Raw genomic sequence first — 20,639 nt, 5'->3', positions numbered from 1 at the left:
CATTAGGGAAGCCCTTTAGGTGGATTACTCCAAGGGAAATGTTGTCTCAAGGGAGGCATCAGAGGGCTTAAGGCTTTAGGCAGGGGCTGGGCCTTTTCTTCCTGGGGCTCCTCATCACAACCTTGGGTGCTGCTGGTAATCCTTAAGGGCCTGCTGCGCTGCCCATGAGTGTGGTAACTTGGTCACTTTCCTACCTTCCATGTCATCACCCACAGGCTCAGGCTGACAGTTGGACAGGAAATCAAGAGCAGATGGTGGTTTCCTAACATATATGTGTTAACATATACTCTCTCTTTCTTAGATACACAATGGAAGCCTTGTTGGAACCTGAAATAAAGATGGGTGCATTTAATGAGGATAGTGATCAGTCTTCAGACAAAGACCAGGAAGGAGATGATTTGGAAAATGACTTCTTTAACAAAGGGCAAGAAGTCAGCAGTAGATACTGCTGATGAGGAATTGTTGAGGTACCTGAGGTCTCCCAGCATCACTCCATGGCTTTCCATGTGTGCTGTGGTGCTTTTTGCAGCACAACACAGGTATGCCTTCAAGCACTGCAGTAGAACGCCTGTTCAGTACTGGTGGTAATGTAATGACTGTAAAAAGACATTCCTTGTCTGACATGCTCTTTGAACATCTTGTTCTTTTGAGACATAACAGAAATGTATTGTAAAAGCAGCATTTCAAGTGTAAAATTTGATTTCAAGTGAATAATATGTATGTTGGGGTATCATCATTGCTGGGGGGATGGAGGGATGTGTGATTCTGTTATGCCATTCTGTTAATCTTATGGATAAAATATTTATTCTACTACCCTCTGTGTGTGTGTGTTTATTTTTAATGTTGTTTTACTTAGATGTGAAGCAGCCAAGGTGCGCACCTTGTAGGCAACTTTTTAAAAAAGTAACTGAAATGTAATTGTAGTGATTACTTTTGAGAAAAAGTAATCAGTTATGTTCAGAGCAATTGTAATTGCAATGGTAATTACTACTTTTTTGGCCATGTAATTGTAACTGTAATTTATTACTTTTAAAAAGTAACCTTCCAAGCTCTGTTTTTTCCTTTTCTTCCTTGACTCTGAAGCCTAGCATGTCAGCTGTTACCATGACAGTTGCAAATATCCAGACATCTAAATTTCACATTGATCCTCTTGGCCTGTTGTCCCTTTGCTGGAGTGGCAGCTGAAGAGGAGGCAGCCAAAGGAAAATGCTTGTCTCTGCTCTCGTCCACTGCCAGAGGGTGCCAGCTTGTTGCCATGCAGTCACAAAATAAAGGCCAAAGAGAATCTATTCCTATAGACACAGTCCAGCCTGTGTCACTAAAACTTAGCAACAGGCTGTACACCATTTGCAACACATTCATATCATTTCCCCAGGCTCTGCACCACTTCTCTAGGTGAACACAGAAAAAGTGCCTGTGAAAAATGACAATAACTACATTGTTCATCTTCCAACTCCCTGCACATTTGGTTTCATGGGAGATAGTTCATCTAAGTTCATCTAAGAGTGGTTATCAGATCTCTTCCTCTCCATTGCTGAAGATTGGTGTCTCTGGCTGTTTCTTTTGATCCATGTTTAGATATCTATGCAGGCATAAAAAATAGCAAATTTAGATGGATGCACATATGTTTCAACCGTGGAAAGGCGCAAGAAATAGATCCACCACCCCAACAGAAAAGTGCATCTCCTTTCTCCTGCAGGGTCTATTGCACAGAATGCAAGAAACTGAAATTAAATTGAGTGTCCTCACAATAGGGGGCTGCCAGGCATTGTGCTACAAAAAAGCAGCCAAGACAGCAAGATAAAGATATCCACCTCCTACACACAAAGAAGAATGTAGAAGAGAGAGTTTAAGTCTCTCTGGTTGTCAATGAAAGCAAGCAGCACATCAAATGAACGACAATAACAGATTGGAGTAACAAAGGAACATAGGAAGCTACCTTCTACTGAGTCAGACCATTGGTCCATCTAGCTCAGTATTGTTTACACTGACTGGTAGTGGCTGTCCAGGATTACAGACAAGAGATATTCCCAGCCCTACCAGGAGATTCCAGGGATTGAATATAGAATATTCTGCATGCAAAGCAGGTCTTCTGCCACCAAGCTGCAGCATCAGCAACATTTAACTATCTAATATTTAACTATCTCAACCGTCTTGGTTGGGGGCGGTCCGCACTGCAAAGAGCTCAGTTGCAAAAATAAAAAGAGCTCTGCTTGATCAGACCAAAGGCCTATCTAGTCCAGCAGCCTGTTCTCAACCAGATGCCTATGGAAAGCTCACAAGCAGGACCTCAGCACAAACTAGCCTTGCTCTTGTTTTGAGAACATAGCCCTAAGAAGTGACTAAAATCAATACTTTAAATAAATCATATCCTCTCTCCTCCTGACATAATGCTGGGAATTTGGCCTGAATCATATTGGTGGTGATGCTGATGCCAATTCTGACGCACTACTTGTCTTGCACGATTTACTTTTCCTCTAACTTCCAAGAGGTTCAGCAGAAAATAGATCGGTTTATGTGCTTGTACACCTCAAAACTGACAGAAGTGATGGGAGCCAAGCCATTCAAAACAGTGTAGGCTACTGGGGAAAGAGGTGAATGTTTTTTTCCCCTGGGCCAAAAGTATCTGTTAAAGGGCTGTGAAAAAGTAGAAGGGCAATGCACATGCCTCTTCCAGGAGACTTTCTAGTTGCTTGCTATCCATACACATGTACTCTCCTTTTAAATCAGACACCTGAATTATGCCTTCCAAGATGTGGATTTTCAAAAGACTACCTGTGTCTTTGGAACAAGCATGGGAAGCAGAGTACACAAAGAATCCACATCCTATCAATGATCATTCAAAGCCAGTACTACTGTTGTTGTCTTCTAATAATTACCAGGAAAGAAAACTAGTTTAAAAACCTGCTCACAGCTGGTTAAAAGATGTAATTGAAATGTTGAGTGGAAGATTTAAATGGAGATCTGCAACATGAATACATGCTGCTTACCAGGATCAAAATAGCATTATGCCTACAAAGTAGTATTTTCTATACCAAAGACAAATCATTTTTAACAATAATTTTAACCTGATTTTTTTTCAATGATGTTTTCATTTATGGTGCAGAAAATTTATTAATATTACATTCCTAAAAATAATTTTTAATACAAACCATTTTATTTGGGGGGCAAATGTTTAATCAGCTCAGCAAATAAAACTATTGGTGGCTCATTCAGAAAACTAATCTTTGAAAGGGAACGTTAGGATGAAATACTGTTCATTTAGTGTGTGGGCCTTTGAGTGAACAACTACAACTCTCTACACCTTTGGCATTTATTGAAGGCATCAGAATTGCCTACATACATGTATAACTAATTTCTATTAGTATCTGTTCAAATTGCCTGAGTGCAGGAGAATATGCATTAAAATATATATAATGAGAAGTAAAATATTTAATATCTCAAAAAGCATGATTTATCTCAATAATGCCCTCTAACAGGTTAGTCCGTAGGTTTTTTATAACTTTTTTTTTAGTTTCTTGTATTAAGGGCCATAGTTTGGAAACCAAAAGTGGGTCTAGATTTTTTCTTCAAAGGAACTTTGTTGTGACCTACAAAGCTCTTAGGGTATTGTAGCAGAATAAAGCACTCTCATCCCCCCCAAAAGTGATCCAGCCTGCTGTGTCAATGGCAGACGGCTTTGCTCTCCACAAACACATCTACTTTTAAGATAGCACACCCAGTTTATCATTTCGATAACTAACTAACTAAATAAATAAATAAATTTCAAGCAATAAAATAGTTTCCCCATGTGGGAGTCTACCAACAAGGAAATGCTCCAGTCCAACATCTTTCCCTTCCTATGCCCTTTGTTCATTTTGATTGATAGAATCATAGAATACACAGGCTGGCATGTTCATACTGCAAATACTCTAAGAGCAGCATAGAAAGAAAGAAGCAAGCCAGAAAAGTGAAAGAAAATTAAATGGATGAATGGTATCAGGCAGGAATTGTATTTTACTGATTGTTATTGATGTACTTTAGTAATTGTAAACTGCTTTGTTAGGCAATCGTTCTGAAAATCTTTTAATTAATTAATTAAATACCACTGAGTTATGACCTATCCTTAGGTGCAAATTTAGCCAACACACATGATATATGATCTTATTCTGTAACATTGAAGGGACCCATCACCTGAATCTTAGAAATCTGTTTAGCAACTGAATTGTGTGTCAACAATGCAACTGTTGTTTCCTGGACTCTTTAGATGTTATCCTTGTTAAGATTATGTTTCCTTTTTATTTTGAGTTACACATTTCAGGATGATTTTTTTTTTTGGTCCTACCTGTTTGTTTGCATTGATCCCCAAGAGAAACAGTTACAAGCCAAAAATGAGAAGCAGTAATTAAAAACGTAAACAGAGAACTATTAAGACAAGAGGAGAACAGATACAGAGAACTCACATGGTTTTCAGTCCTTGATTTAGGCCAAAAGCTTTGTGCTGTGCTGCGAACAACAATAATCCCACTTGCCAGTTTGTTCCAGGCTCATCCAGTGGAGTCACTAGGGTTGGTGTCACCCAGTGCAGTAACTCCTTGGCGAGCCCCCAAATGTCCTGCTGAGCATGCGTGCGTGCACGCATGCACAAGGCCAACCAGCCATGCCCCTGGGAGGGCACGCGCCGGAGGGGCACCCAGCCGGAGAAGCAGGCCTGGGAATGCCTCGCCCTGCCGACGCTGTTCCCGGTCTCGCCTGCCCGTCTGCCTCCGAGGAGGAGTTGGCTGCTCCGACGCTGACCTGGAGCGCTTCTTGGCTGCTTTGCCGGGCAACGGCGCGGGCGCCCTGCCCCACAACGGGGCGGCTCTGGGTGTCATCCCCCTCATGGTGCCACCCGGGTGCGGTCCGCACTCCCCGCACCCGGCTAGTGACACCACTGGGCTCATCTGATATAATCATGATGTCCTAAAAAAAAAAGCAGTGTGCACATGTGCTCCATCTACAAACCATTCTGAACTCTTTTTTCATCTAAGAGAGTAAATACCGAGCACTTAATAACAACCTTTCTTCAAGAAATCTACCAATAGATAGTAGGAATTTACCACAACCTGCATTGCCCGGCTCTTTGATCCCTGAATTGTGATTCAACATCCACTGTGCTAATCACAAGGCAAAAACTGTTTAATGTCTTTAAATCTAATGCATATGCAACAAATGCAGCAAAAAAATTATCTATCAATACAACTGTATTTCACTGACCAACAAAATAGGGATCACAGTACATCAGCTATAAAAATGCCGCCCTGGGCTCCTGCTGGGAGGAAGGGCGGGATATAAATCAAATAATAAATAAATAAAATAAAAATGGGGTGGATTTGATGAGGGTTTTGTTTGTTTGTAACTTAAGGTGCCATTCTATCTCGCTAACAGCTCACCAAATACACAAAGAATATATATGAAGGCCAGTAGGAAAAATTAAAGTGTCAATCTATTGAATGATTGCTCCACAGACCTATAGTCAGACGTTTGGGATGTGAGGGGTGATAAGGGGGCAGGGACTCATTAAAGAACTGCTGAACCTAAATACAGGTAATCTAATAAGTTTATATTTATTTAATTGTATTTGTGTCACTAAGAGTAATACAATTAAATAAATGTAAACATATTAGATTACTTGTGTTTAGGTTCAGCAGTTCTTTAATGAGTCCCTGCCCCTTATCACTCCTTATCAATTGACTAGGATACTCCCTGAATATGTTTCCTTGTACCTTCACAAGTAAAGTGCTAGAGCCTCATTTTTTAAAATGAAAGCTGAAAATTCAGAGAGGTGACAATCTCACACACACATGCACGCACCAGCAACTACAGTCCTGTTTCCATGAAGAGTTCCAGTTCTATAATTTTATTCTGATATGTTTATGAAAGGAAAAGGCCATATTAAGTCACTGATAAGCTCAGTCTTCCATAGCTTTACCCGAAGTATAATGGCTTCTATAACATATTTTTACATAAAAATGTCAAGAGTCACAAGTATTCTAGAGTATATTTCAAGTTGATATTGCTGTTATTTAAAGCACAATGGTAGCTGTACTAACAAATACTATGCAAGTTTATGTTGATGTGTGAGCGTTGTTGCGTGACAGCAAATGTTACTTTGGAGTTAAGTTGAGCAAGAAACTTCACAGAGGCTTGAGAAAGTTTTTAAGAGTCTTTACTGAGACATTAAGGCTTAAGGCATAGTTCCCCCCCTTCTTCCCTCTTCAAAAGCAAAAGTAAGACAGACACAGACAGCACTCTAACATCAACAGTTAGACGTTTTCCCAAGCTGTTATCTCCTGTTACCATGACAACTACTGGCCTTGGATGTCTGCTCTCTCAGGCCAGGCACAGCAGATGAGGCTGCTTCTCCAGACACTTCTTGTAACTTTCCAGACTTTCAGACTTGATGGAAAAAAACACTCAGTGACAGTACAGTACAATGGTCAACAGTTTATGTTACCTTTTTGAATTCTCCTGTGTTTCTATATTCACACAGCATCATATCAAAGAATATTGGGATTGTGGCTTTCCGCAGCTCAGCTTCAGGAATAAGGGTCATTTCTAAGATGGGTCCAACCATTCCAGGAATAAAGCAAATTTTATTCTGCCCTGGAACAAAGTATGAAAGACTATTGAAAATGAGACACATTGCATATTGAGATTATATTCTATTTTATTTATATATTTAAAGTATTTGTTAACCACCCTTCAGCAAAAGACACCAAGGTGGTGTTAAAAAGCAAGAATAAAAAATAACACACACAAAATACAGATACTATTTAAAATCAGCAAATGATGAAAGATAACATCACAAATTAAAACTTGAGCAAACTAGTGCAAACAAAAATAATCTAAAATTTAAAAATAAAATCTAAAAGTGTTTTAATGCTTCAGTTTTGTAGTTATTTTTCTTTCTAGGTTTTCTTTTTTAAAATTAAAGCCTTGTTGAATCTCATCTGGAAAACAAAGTCCTTTGAAAGGACCAACAAATGCATTCTCACAGCAGTTCCATAGGTCTTCTACTTCCTATCCCAACTTAGTAGAATACATGCAATGAGTTCTTGCATAGTAAAAGTAGTGATTCAGTTTTTTTACAGCAACACAGGCTATATCTATCTGGCCGTTGCTAGAACTGGCTGCTTTACACTGTACTTTATTCCATTATTCTGACAATTTCTTACCTGGTAATTTGTGAATTATATTTGATCTTTCACACAACATACGAGCTAGTCCTGGAATTCTAGTGGAATTCACTAATAGGCAAAAAACCTTGTGGTTTAAGAATGTACCTATAGCCAACAGATATTTCTATCCAACTTTAAAAAGCAGGGAAATTGGGCAGCTATAGTGCATGCACAAGGGGAGCAGGAGATCTGACCTCCTCTCTGAGATATTGGACTGCCCTACAAAGTTGTCAAAATGCAAACACAATTTGGGTTGGTCTTTCACAGTCCAATCCACTTCCTGTGTAGCTTGGAAGAATTGGGTAACATGTGCCTCTGAGCATATGGTGAGTGGTGGCAACACTTACCATATCTAAAGATGGAGAATTATATTTTTGTTTGTTGGTGTTCTTCTTACTTTGCTTCTTTCCTGTGTTACTAATGATTCTACAGAGAATCTAGTCTAGAAAATTTTATTTCTCATTATTCATCCTAAAAATATGTGTTAAATTTATTTTTATTAATTTCAAAGCCTTTTTATTAGTCAATGTCATATGATGGTGAAGACAGCCTTTTGTGTTTCAAATTGGAGGTTATGTTCTATTTTTATTTTGGGTACATTAACAGTCGAATCTGAAACTGCAGTTTAATGTAAAATCAGACTGATTACAATATGTTGCTACTTAAGCAATGACTGTAGCTGTGGGGAAAAAGAGGATGCATGTTTTCAGCCTGCTATGTTTCAACCACTTCATTTAAGGCACGGTGGGCATGGTCAATTAAAAACATAGAGCACACCTAGAATATTCCTAGAATATATTTCACCTCCCACTCTTTTATCTTGTGCAAACTGAGATACTCCTCATGTCCACTGGAAACTATTCTGCAGAACAGTCAGTGCCATTATTCCACAATTGTTTTTGGAGCTTTTTTTACTGTTGCAAAGTGTTGCTATACTTCACATATTCACAGAAACAGAAGCAAAAGAAAATGATTTACTATAGGAAACTTCACTAAAATTGCAAAGGAAATCAGACATATTTAAACCATCTGAACTATATCAACTGTCTTAATAATGTTGCTAAAACAAGATCAGCACAGCACATGTCTTCTTTCTATTATTTGGGCTGATTGCAGATGTTGCCACCATATGCCCAGAGGCACGTTACCAAATTCTGTGAAAGACCAACCCAAATTGTGTTTGCATTTTGACCAATTTGTAGGGCAGTACAATATCTCAGAGAGGAGGAGGTCAGGTCTCCTGCTCCCCTGATGCATTCAATTTCCCTGCTTTTTAAAGTTTGATAGAAATATCTGTGGGCTATAGGTAAATTCTTAAACTGCAAGGTTGCCTATTAGTACATTTCTCTGCTTTTTAATCTGGGAGGTAAGAAATGGTATCCTGTGCAGGTTTGCTAAGAATGGGTTGATCATTTGCATGCTTATTGAGTTCAGTGGGATTTACTCCCATGCAATCGTGCTTAGGATAGGTAAAACTGACCGGGGGGAAAGAGGGAGGGCTAGAGTGGGCAGGGGAGGAGGAGGAAGGAAGGAGGGAAGGAGGAGAGGAGAAGGGAAGGAGGGGAAAGGCAGGTCTGATCATTTGCATGCTTATTGAGTTGAATGGGATTTACTCCTATGCAATCATGGTTAGGATAGGTAAAACTGACCATGGGGGAGCAGGAGGGGGAAGGGAAATGCTTGGATTGGAGGGGAGCAAAGGAAGGGGGAGGGCAGGTTTGATCATTTGCATGCTTATAGAGTTCAATGGTATTTACTCCCATGCAATCATGCTTAGGTGAAACTGACCATAGGGAGGAGGAAGGGGAGGGGGAGGAGGAAGGGGATGGGGAGGAGGGGGAAGGGAAAGAAGGGGATGGGGAGGGAGGAGTGGAGCAAGAGGGAGGGAATAGGAAGGAGAAGGGACGGTGGGTTTCATCATTTCCATATTTTTTTAATTCAATGGGATTTATTTCTGTGCAATCATGTTTGAAAATGGAAATGGACTGCCTTCAAGTCGATCCCAACTTATGGCGACCCTATGAATAGGGTTTTCATGATAAATGGTATTCAGAGGTGGTTTTACCATTGCCTTCCTCTGAGGCTGAGAGGCCGTGACTGGCCCAAGGTCACCAGTGAGCTTCCTGGCTGTGTGGGGATTTGAACCCTGGTGTCCCAGATCATAGTCCAACACTGACTCCGGGGGAGGGGCAGGAAGGGGAGGAGGAGAGGGAGGGGAGGAGATTGGGTGGGTAGGCACTGGGCAGAGGGGAAGCCCCTTTCCGTTCCTGAAGGAAGACATTGTGAACAGTATCATTATTTTTCAGGATTTCCCCTACCTTTTTATTCTACAGCAGGCGCATGTAGCCTCCCACCCAAATTTAAACCAAAGCTGTCCCTAGACACATCGACACCAGGCCTTTATTTCTCCTTAGACAGTCATGGCTTTTCTCAAAGAATTCTGGGAAGTGTAGTTAGTGAAGGGTGCTAACAGTTGCTAGGAGATGCCCTGTTCCCCTCACAGACCTTCAATTAGAGTGGCTGACTGTTAAACCAGTCTTGCTGCTGGAGCTCTGTTAGTGGAATAGGAGTCTCCTCTCAGCACTCTTCAGATACACTTCGCAGGATTCTTTGGGGGAAGCCATGACTGTCTCAAGTTAAAGAAAAGTCTGGTATGGGTGTAGCCCCCAGATTAGCCAAGCCAAGCCAAGCAGCTGTGAGTCTGGCTTTTAGAACACTGACAGTTGGTTCATACTGAGCATGCCCGACTTTATCATTGAGTTCCAGCCAAAATTTCTTAAATTAATTAAAAATCAGCCAGGCTTTTTTAAAAAAATGTTTAAACTGCAGAGGATGCAGGTCAGAGTATGGGGCAAGGTCAGTAATAGGATTACAGGTACTCTGTGAACATGGCTGATTTTTAATGAATTTCAACAGATTATGAGAACTCTGACAGAAAAAAGTCCAAAAGGGATCTGGGGTTTTTCTCTCTCTTTCTAGACTTTGAACTCTCTATTCTCTCTGACTGTTTTCTGTATCGCCATGAAAAATTTAGAGTGTTGTTAAGCAAGCGTTTCTGAACTCAGGACTATAAGTTTTGTAAGGTTTTGTTTTGAAATGAGCTTATGGGAAGCATCAGAATGGGAAGAGGGTATTTTCAATTTAACATTGCAGAATGTGAAAAATCCATGCTGGCTATAGTATACAGCCACTCTTGTGGCTGTATAATATAGTGCAAATTTAGCACTAGTTTTCGTGATAAATGACACCAGAAACAATCTGTTTGCAAACTTGGAAACCTGGAAAATTGTGTGAGTTTTTTGCTAGCTGCAATCGTTCATGTGACAAGCATCCCAGCATATAGTGTGTTCCTGACTTTTAGGCATGTATGTGTGTGGGGGGGATTGCCTGATGAAAATTGTACCAGTATTCCGGCGTGGGTGCAGGTAGCGGTAGCATTCCCCCCCCACACACCCCTGTATCTCTACAATTAAAAAAAATGTATGTCAGATGCTAAAAAGAGAAGGGTTGCATGGCAACAGCACGAGATCTTAATAGGGTTGCCAGGTGTCTGGTTTTTGCCTGGAGACTCTAGATTGGGGGGGGTTTCTCCAGGTGAGTCACCTTAATCTCCGGACTCTCCACTTTCATTTAAAAAAAAAGTTTAAAGTTTCTTGGTTGTTTGGTTCCTGAGATATACACCAAAATATCAGCCACCCCCCTAACTTCAGGTAAATGAGCTCGTAGCTGGCTGCTCTAATCCCGCCCTTTCAGGTTTGTAGCCAATAAGTGAAGTTAGGGTTGTGAGTGACAAGGCAGTAACTAGAGCCCTTTGCAAGTCAGAAAACCTGCTTTCTCCTGCATACCTGAAAATCTCAGAAATTGAGTAAGTCTGTTTCTCTCTTGTGTGCAGGAGTCAAACAAGTTTAAATTTTCCTGGACTGTTGAAGAGGGCACTGTTTTAAAAACCTTCCCAATATGAAGCTTTACTCCAGTACTTGATTTTCGGGGAGTAAAGCTGCAATGCTAATCCCACATACCGAGAGTTAACCCATTCAATTTAATAGGATTTACTTTTGAGTAGACAAGGTTAGGATTGTGCTGTAAATTGATAGGACTTTTGAGTGATCATAGCAAAGAATTGTGTTTGTGTTGTATATCTTTCTCTCCCCCTCCAACCATATTTTTTAAAGCATTTAGGCAGGGCTTACTTAGGTATCACTGCTTTTATTATGTAGGAAACTAACACTGATTTTTTTAAAAAATATTCTGCAATGACCAACTCATTTTGACAATGAACTATTATATGGGGTTATGTATTTTTACATTTCCAGCGTGTGTGTGAATATGGAATCATTCCAAGAACCCTGTGAGGTAGGGTTGCAGACTGGAAACCAAGGCAGCTCACAATAAGAAATGAATCCCTTTAAAATCCAATAACCATAAAAACAAGTATAAACAGTTGCAAAACAGCTTAAAGTGGCATGATTCTGAATTTTGGGTTAGGTGAATGAAGTTCCTTATCACTTGAGGTTGCAGTTCTGTGTATGCTTCCCTGTTTGAGTAAGCCCCACTGAATACATTGGGACTTGCTTCTGAATAAATAAACCTAGGATTGCACTATAAATATCTTTACAGTTTGTGTAAATAATAAATATATTTGATAGGCATGCTTATATAAATATTTCATCATACTATGTCCCAATAAGTATCTGATTTCACACTATGTTTGTACAGTATTCCTTCCTCTACATTTTCAATGTGCCCTTCTTCCTTGGGGTGTTCATGGTTCCCTCTGTTTTCTTCATCCTGAAAGGCAGATTAGGCTGAGAGATGGTGAGTGGCCCATGGTCACCTAGTAAACGTTATAGCTGATTTCCATTTTTAAAAAGTAATTAAAATGATTTACATGCAGGCAAAGTTTATTAAGTAGATCCACACACTACGTTTAAAGCACATCCAACTTGCATTGAAAGCACATGACATCCCCTAAAGATCCTGGGAAGTGTCATTTCCCCCTAACAGTTATAGTTTTCACCACCCTTAACTACAGTTCCCATGATTCTGTGGTGGGATTCATGCGTTTCAAATATGTTTTGAATGTTCTTTAAATTAATAGTGTGCAACTACCTTGGGTATGCTGTGCATTCATTAGTGAATGGAAAAGAACAATTTTAAAAGATACTTTTTTAAACAGGGGAAGGGTTGTAGCACAGTGGTAGGGCATATACTTTGCATGCAAAGGTCGAAAATTCAATTTCTGGAAAAGACTATTGCCTGGAATTCTGGAGAGCCAATGCTAGTCCATGTCATCAGTACTTAGCTAGATGGCGCCAAATGGCCTGAGTGGTAAAAGGCAGATTCCTTTGTTCCTAAAAGTGGGAAGAGATTCAAGTGCCACAGTGACTCCAAAATTGATTTATATATTTTATTTACATTTATATACCACTTTTCTAGTGAATCATGTCTTCTCATGATGTGCCCAAAGTATGATAATCTCAGTTTCATCATTTTAGCTTTTAGTGACAGTTCTGGTTTAATTTGTTCTAACACCCAATTATTTGTCTTTGCATTTGAGGACCTTTTCTAGTTCTCTCATAGCTGCCCTCCCCAGTCCTAGCCTTCTTCTGATTTCTTGTCTCCATTTTGGTTAATGACTATCGAAATCAGAAGTATTGATAATCCTTGACAAGTTCAGTGTCCTCATTGTCAACTTTAAAGTTACATAAATCTTTTGTTGTCATTACTTTAGTCTTTTTGACATTCAGCTGTAGTTCTGCTTTTCTGCTTTCCTCTTTAACTTTCATCAGCATTCGCTTCAAATCATTATTGGTTTCTGCTAAGAGTATGGTATCGTCTGCATATCTTAAAATTATTGATACTTCTCCCTCCAATGTTCACACCTCTTTCATCTTGGTCCAATTCCAGTTTCCGTGTGATATGTTCTGCGTCTAGATTAAACAAATATGGTGACAAAATACACCCCTTTGCCACCACACCCAAGAGAAGACTCATGACGCTGATATGCAATAATGTTATATTTATTAAAATATAACAACTTTTTAAACTTCAACCAATTCAACCAATTAACCAAATTGAAACTCCTTTGGGCAGGTGAGGATAAAACCTAACTGGTAGGGAGATTTCCCTCCAGTCCCCTGGGCACGTAAGTCACCCGCTGACTGTGGCTCCCCAGTCAAGGATGGGAAAGAACATGTCCCTCCTTGCTAGTAGAGCCAAGTATGTGAATCCAACCTGAGCACCCTGGCCCTGCTGTACTGGCATTCACCCTGATGTGCAACTTAGGCCCACGGGGACACCCCCCAGATCCTCACCAGGCAATCCGCACTGGCAGTTCCCTAGAGGGTGCCCTTTACTCAAGAATGCCTCAGTATCCCGCTGTTTACCCCCGTGTTCCTCACCTGCCTGAATTCCATGCCAACCCCAGCAAGCTACTACATCTTTCCGAAAGCCAATTGAATCAACCTACGCAGTATGGAGGAGGCAAAATGAAAGAGAATCTGAAATCAGAATCCCCCCCCCCAAAATCCTACTCAGCCCCATCTGGCGACTAGCAAAGCGCATACTGACAAGGGAGGGAGGACAGGTGTTGTGAGGCAAAAGAGAGGCAAGTTTGGGGGAGGAGCTGGCTTTTAAGCCCACTCATCCTTCCACCATATAGGCCAGATGGCCCACCTGACCTTTTCCCCCCAACCCTTTGGGAACAAATCCCGAGTCTTCTTTGTAATGTTGGGGGGGTGGCAAACACGCCCCCGCACAAGGTGGGAACGCCAGTCTCACACCGTTTCCAATTGGGAACCAATCAGTTTCTCCATATTCTGTCCTTACAGTAGCCTATTGTCCAAAGTATAGGTTGCGCATCAGGATAATAAGATTCCAGTGATTAAGAACTGATACTGAGTAGTGGTTAAGAACATAGATTATGACCTGTGGTTCAGCTCACCCATAAACTCACTTGCAAGCCACAAACTCCCATCCTTAGCCATTCCCACTACCCCAACCCAAATGGAAATAATATTATTAGCCTTCTTTGCACAGATATGCATATTTGAAATACTTTGAACAGATTATTAAAAGAATAATAAATTATTATAATGTATAGTATAATAAATAGCATTATAGAAAATGTGTTATCATCATCATTGCGGCAGTTTTATATATTAACTTTGAGCGGCCTCGTCCCTCTGCAAGGGTGGGGGACCCATTAAGATGGTCCGCCCCCAGAGACTAATGATTCCTGAAGATTTTCAAAAGGCTCTGGGGAGTTTTTCGGCTGATAAGGCTGGCGCTCCTGTCGAAGCCCTGGTGGAACTGTGGAATGCAGAAATGACCCGGGCAGTTGACACAATTGCCCCTGTGCGCCCTCTTCGCTGTAGAGCTCATGCAGCTCCATGGTATACCTTGGAGCTGAGAGCGATGAAACAGCATAGAAGACGGCTTGAGTACAGATGGAGGTGAACTCCTGATGGATGCAATTATACACTGGTGAGTGCCTATACTAAGCTGTACTTGGGCGCAGTGAGGGCAGCAAAGAAGCAATACTTTGCTGCCACTATTAAATCTTCTATCTGTCGTCCAGTGGAGCTATTTAAAATTGTCCGAGGGCTATTACATTCCGGCCCTACGGACATCGTGGAGTCATCACAGGCACGCTGCAATGAATTTGCTAGGCACTTCCAGGACAAAATCTCTTGCATCCGCCAGGAATTAGACTCCAATGTTGCAGCAGTTGAATCGAATGAGGTGTCCAGCGCACAGTCTTCCCCTAATTCTTTGGATAAGTTTCAGTTGGTACAGCTTGAGGACATTGACAAGGTGCTCGGACTGGTGTGTGCGACTACTTCTAAATTGGATCCTTGCCCTTCTTGGCTAATAAAAGCTAGCAGGAATGGAACAGCCGGTTGGGCCAGGGCAGTGATTAACGCTTCACTGCGGGAGGGAGTGGTCCCTGGCCTCCTGAAAGAGGCGATAGTGAGACCACTCCTGAAGAAAATGTCCCTGGACCCGGAAAACTTTAACAACTATAGGCCCGTAGCTAATGTTCCATTCCTGGGCAAGGTCCTAGAACGAGTGGTTGCCAACCAGCTCCAGACACTCTTGGATGACACCGATTATCTGGACCCATTTCAGTCGGGTTTTAGACCTGGGTTCGGCACGGAGACAGCCTTGGTCGCCCTGTATGATGACCTTTGTCAGGAGGCAGACAGGGGGAGTGCGACCCTGCTGATTCTCCTTGATCTATCAGCGGCTTTTGATACCATCGACCATGGTATCCTTCTGGGATGACTCACTGATCTGGGAGTGGGCGGTACTGTGTGGCAGTGGTTCTGCTCCTACTTGGTGGGTCGTCTCCAGAGGGTAGTGCTTGGGGAGCATTGCTCGGCACCCTGGGACCTCCAATATGGAGTCCCACAGGGGTCAGTTCTGTCCCCCATGCTTTTTAATATCTATATGAAGCCGTTGGGTGCGGTCATCAGGAGTTTTGGAGTGTGTTGCCATCAGTATGCTGATGACACGCAGCTCTATTTCTCCTTTTCATCTTTTTCAGGTGAGCTTGTCGGCGTGCTGAACCGATGTCTAGCTGCGACAATGGACTGGATGAGAGCTAACAAACTGAGGCTTAATCCAGATAAGACTGAGATGCTGCTGGTGGGTGGTTCTCCTGACGGGATGGGGGATGTTCAACCTGTTCAGGATGGGTTTGCACTCCCCCTGAAGGAACAGGTTCGTAGCTTGGGAGTTCTTTTAGATCCATCCCTGTCACTTGAGGCTCAGATAGCCTCTGTGGCATGGGGTGCTTTCTACCAGCTTCGGCTGGTGGCCCAGCTGTGCCCCTATCTGGACAGAGAGAACCTCGCTTCAGTACTCATGCGCTGGTAACCTCGAAATTAGATTACTGCAATGCTCTCTTGTGGGGCTGCCTCTGAAGACGGTTCGGAAACTGCAGCTTGTGCAGAATGCAGTGGCCAGATTGTTAACGGGGACCAGACGGTCCAACCATATAACACCGACTCTGGCCCGCCTGCACTGGCTGCCTATTTGTTTCCGGGCCCAGTTCAAAGTGCTGGTTTTGACCTATAAAGCCTTACACGGCATAGGACCACAATACCTGTTGGAACGCCTCTCCCGTTATGAACCTGCCCGTACACTACGTTCATCATCAAAGACCCTCCTCCGAGTTCCTACTCATAGGGAAGCTCGGAGGGTGGCAACGCGGAAAAGGGCCTTTTCTGTGGTGGCCCCCAAACTGTGGAACGCTCTCCCAGAGGAAATACGCCTGGCGCCATCGTTAATATCTTTTCGGCGCCAGGTTAAAACTTTTCTTTTCACCCAGGCTTTTTAATTAATTATGTTTAGTATACGCTGACATTGTTTTAATTTTTAATAATTTTTAACTTTTTTATATGTTTTATATTGATACATGTCTTGTACTTTGCTATTTCTTGTCTTGTGAACCGCCCAGAGAGCTTCGGCTATGGGGCGGTCTATAAGCTTAATGAAATAAATAAATAAATAAAAATCATAAACCTGTACTACTTCTGCAGTACATTTGCAACTCAAGATAGAAAGCTGACTCTAAAAGCACCTCTAAGCAATCAGAGGTGTCCAGAGCACAGTCTTGTCCTGTTTTACTGGATGAGTTTCAGTTGGTACAGCTCGAGGATGTGGACAAGGTGCTTGGACAGGTGCGGGCGACCACTTCTGCTCTGGATCCTTGCCCCTCATGGCTAATAAAAGCTAGCAGGAATGGAACAGCCGGCTGGGCCAAGGAGGTGATTAATGCCTCTTTACGAGAGGGAGTGGTCCCACCCTGCCTGAAACAGGCGGTGGTGAGACCGCTCCTAAAAAAACCCTCCTTGGACCCTGATAATTTGGACAACTATAGGCCGGTAGCAAATGTTCCATTCCTGGGCAAGGTCCTAGAGCGTGTGGTCGCTCGCCAACTCCAGGCTCTCTTGGATGAAACTGATTATCTGGACCCATTTCAATCGGGCTTTCGGCCGGGGTTTGGTACAGAAACGGCCTTGGTCGCCCTGTATGATGACCTCTGTCGGGAGAAAGACAGAGGGAGTGTAACTCTGTTGGTTTTCCTTGATCTCTCAGCGGCGTTTGATACCATCGACCATGGTATCCTTCTGGAGCGACTTACGGATTTAGGAGTGGGAGGCACTGCTTGGCGGTGGCTCTGCTCCTATCTCAGGAATCGTCTCCAGAAGGTGATGCTGGGGGAACATTACTCGAGTCCCTGGGTACTCCAATATGGAGTCCCGCAGGGTTCAGTTCTGTCCCCCATGCTTTTCAATATCTATATGAAGCCGCTGGGTGAGGTCATCAGGAGTTTTGGAGTGCGTTTCCAGCAATATGCTGATGATACGCAGCTCTATTTCTCCTTTTCATCTTCGTCAGGTGAGGCTGTTGATGTACTAGACCGCTGCCTGGCCGCGATAATGGGCTGGATGAGAGCTAATAAACTGAAACTCAATCCTAACAAGACTGAGATGCTGTTGGTGGGAGGGCCCTCTGCCCGGATGGTTGATGTTCGACCTGCCCTAGATGGGGTTACACTCCCCCTAAAGGAGCAGGTACGTAGTTTGGGGGTCTTATTAGACCCGCTCCTGTCACTTGAGGCTCAGGTAGCCTCGGTAGCACGGAATGCGTTCTACCAGCTTCGGCTGGTAGCCCAACTACGACCGTATCTGGACAGGGAGAATCTCGCCTCAGTTATCCATGCTATGGTAACCTCTAGACTGGACTACTGTAATGCACTCTACGTGGGGCTACCTATGAAGACGGTTCGGAAACTTCAGCTAGTGCAAAATGCTGCGGCCAGAGTTCTCACTGGGACAAAGAAATTTGACCATATAACACCTGTCCTGGCGCAGCTGCACTGGCTACCGATATGTTTCCGGGCCAGATTCAAAGTGTTGGTTCTTACCTATAAAGCCCTAAACGGCATCGGACCGCAATACCTGGTGGAGCGCCTCTCTCGCTATGTACCTACCCGTTCACTACGCTCGACGTCGAAGGCCCTTCTCCGGGTCCCAACTCATAAAGGGGCCCGGAGATCAACAACTAGATCTAGGGCCTTCTCGGTGGTGGCCCCCGAACTATGGAATGCCCTCCCAGACGAGATACGCCTGGCGCCCTCTTTGTTATCTTTTCGGCGCCAGGTAAAAACCTACCTTTTCGCCCAGGCTTTTTAAACATTTTAAATTTAATTTTAAACCTAATATGGATTTTAATTTATAAACTCAATGGCAATTCTATTTCGGATTTTTATCATGTTATATTTTTCACACTTGCTCATATTTTAATTGTGATTTTATTTGTTGTACACCGCCCTGAGAGCTTTCTGCTATAGGGCGGTCTAGAAATGTAATAAAATAAATAAATAAATAAATAAATCAGTAGTGGCCAAATGAATGCAGAGTTCCACAAAGAGTCAGTGTTCCAGTTTCAAACATCTCACTGCTGAATGTGCTTGGAAAACAAAATAATTGGAAACAATAGATTTCTTCACGCCTTCCCATCAAAGCCAATACATCAGACAACATTTTACAGTAGCCATTTTACATGTCCTCTTGTCTCCATCACAATGGACAAAATTATCTGCCTTCATTCTTGGATGAATAACGTCAATCATTAGAATGCTCATAATAGAAATAGTGTCCTGGTAACTCTATTATAGATTGGCTGTACAATGCTTTAAAAGCCATATGAAATGGAAAGTCATTGAAGTCTGCCTTAGGAGACATTTGCAATTATGACAGGCAATAAAAAATGAAGAAATGAGGTTGCAAATGTCATCTCTAACAGAAAAACTAGGTTAGGAATATTCTTAAAATATGGCTTTTTGCAGAACACAATAAAATGCAGAAAGGCTCCAACCATTTGTTTGTCACCTTTAATGATCTTTCTCTGGCAGTGCTTGATAATGTCTAATGCTTCAGAGAAGGCAGATTAAAAAAAACAACGAACAGTTGTGGTCCTCTTTAGGTTTGATTTGCAGCATTACAGCCTGACAGGAGGCACCTTGTAATACAGCAGAAGAGCAGCACTTCCATTCATGTTGGACCTTACTTTTCAAGGTCTCATTTGCCAGTTTGTCTAGAGCTGCATACATCTAACAGTAATTGGGACTAATCTAGTTGTTTGGCTATATTATACTGGCTAACTATTCATTATTAAATCTTTGGGTATCTTTATTTATTTACAACATTTATACCACCCAGTAACAAAGGTTCTCCAGGTGATTTACATTTCCTCCTACAGAACAAATAGCAATATTCAAGGGAGGCAACTTTGGTTGGGGAAATAGTACAGGAAGATATGGTGTAGGTTTAAAAAGAATTCCTCCCACATTACAGTGGCCCTGATCAGCCTCCTCCCCTCCAGCTACTTTAAACCTTTCTAAAAAATGAGGGAGATCTGACCTTACAATGTTTGGCCTGCAAATATTTTATTTCCTTGGATGCCATTTATATACTTTGAAGCATCTAGGGGAGTATAAATTTAGCTAAACATAGATTTACAGGTTTAGACAAATGGGGGTAAGCAAAAGGAGCTACAATTGTTGAAGATTATTGTGTTTATGATTGTCCAAAGGGGAGAGTGGTCAAACCAGCCAATGGAAGTACAGGGGAACATGATGGTAATTTAAAGGGCCAAAGCACTGTAGGTAAAACACACGTGCCAAAGACATTTGGAAAGAGACACCATGTAATAGGTATTTATATGCTAATGTCAGAAGCCTCTGAGCCAAGATGGGTGAACCTGAGTACTTGGACTTAAAGGAGAGCATAGATGTAGTGAACATAATGGAAACACAGTGGAATGGAGAGAATTAGTGGGACATGGTTATCTCTGGATAAAAACTCTATAGAAAGGACAAGCAAGGACATACTGGAGGTGGTATTGCTCTGTACATCAAACACAACAGAGTCCAACAAGCTAGACATCTCAAAAGGGGCAGACTCTTCCAAAGAATCACTGTGGGTGGCAAGACCAGGCCCCCCAAATGTTTTAATATTGAGGACGTGCTATTACCCCCTGACCAAAATGCCCAGGATGATCATGAAATGGAGACTGAAATCAAGGCTTTTGAAGGAGGAAATGTTGTACGAATAGATGATTTCAATTAGTCATGACAAACACATAACATTTTTAGATACCCTAAGTGACTGTGCCCTAGAACCGTTGATTCTGACCAGACAGGAGATGAACCTGGACTTAATCTTAAGTGGCACCCAGGACCCAGTGAGAGATGTGTTGTTTAACCAACTGAAAACAGTGACCACAATGCTATAATATTTTGACATACACACAAGTGGACAATTGACAAGAAAGTCCAACATAGTCACATTTGACCTCAAAAGAGGAAATGTCCCCAAAATGAGGAGAGTGGTAAGTTGAAAAAGAACATCAAGAAGGTCAAATCTT

General features: G+C 42.1%; 1 protein-coding gene across 2 annotated transcripts in view; it reads right to left on the bottom strand.

The window, feature by feature from the left end:
* Positions 1-20,639, bottom strand: part of DOCK2 (dedicator of cytokinesis 2) — a 459,036-nt gene that overhangs the window by 104,167 nt on the left and 334,230 nt on the right. For both annotated transcript variants that reach the window (XM_061616811.1, XM_061616812.1), the window contains exon 33: positions 6,476-6,624. In XM_061616811.1, the coding sequence (XP_061472795.1) occupies positions 6,476-6,624 (149 nt within the window). The remainder of the gene's footprint in view (positions 1-6,475; positions 6,625-20,639) is intronic.

The sequence above is a fragment of the Rhineura floridana genome, chromosome 3 (genome assembly GCF_030035675.1).
Source record: "Rhineura floridana isolate rRhiFlo1 chromosome 3, rRhiFlo1.hap2, whole genome shotgun sequence".
NCBI lineage: Eukaryota > Metazoa > Chordata > Lepidosauria > Squamata > Rhineuridae > Rhineura > Rhineura floridana.
This window is presented reverse-complemented; position numbering and strand designations above follow the sequence as displayed.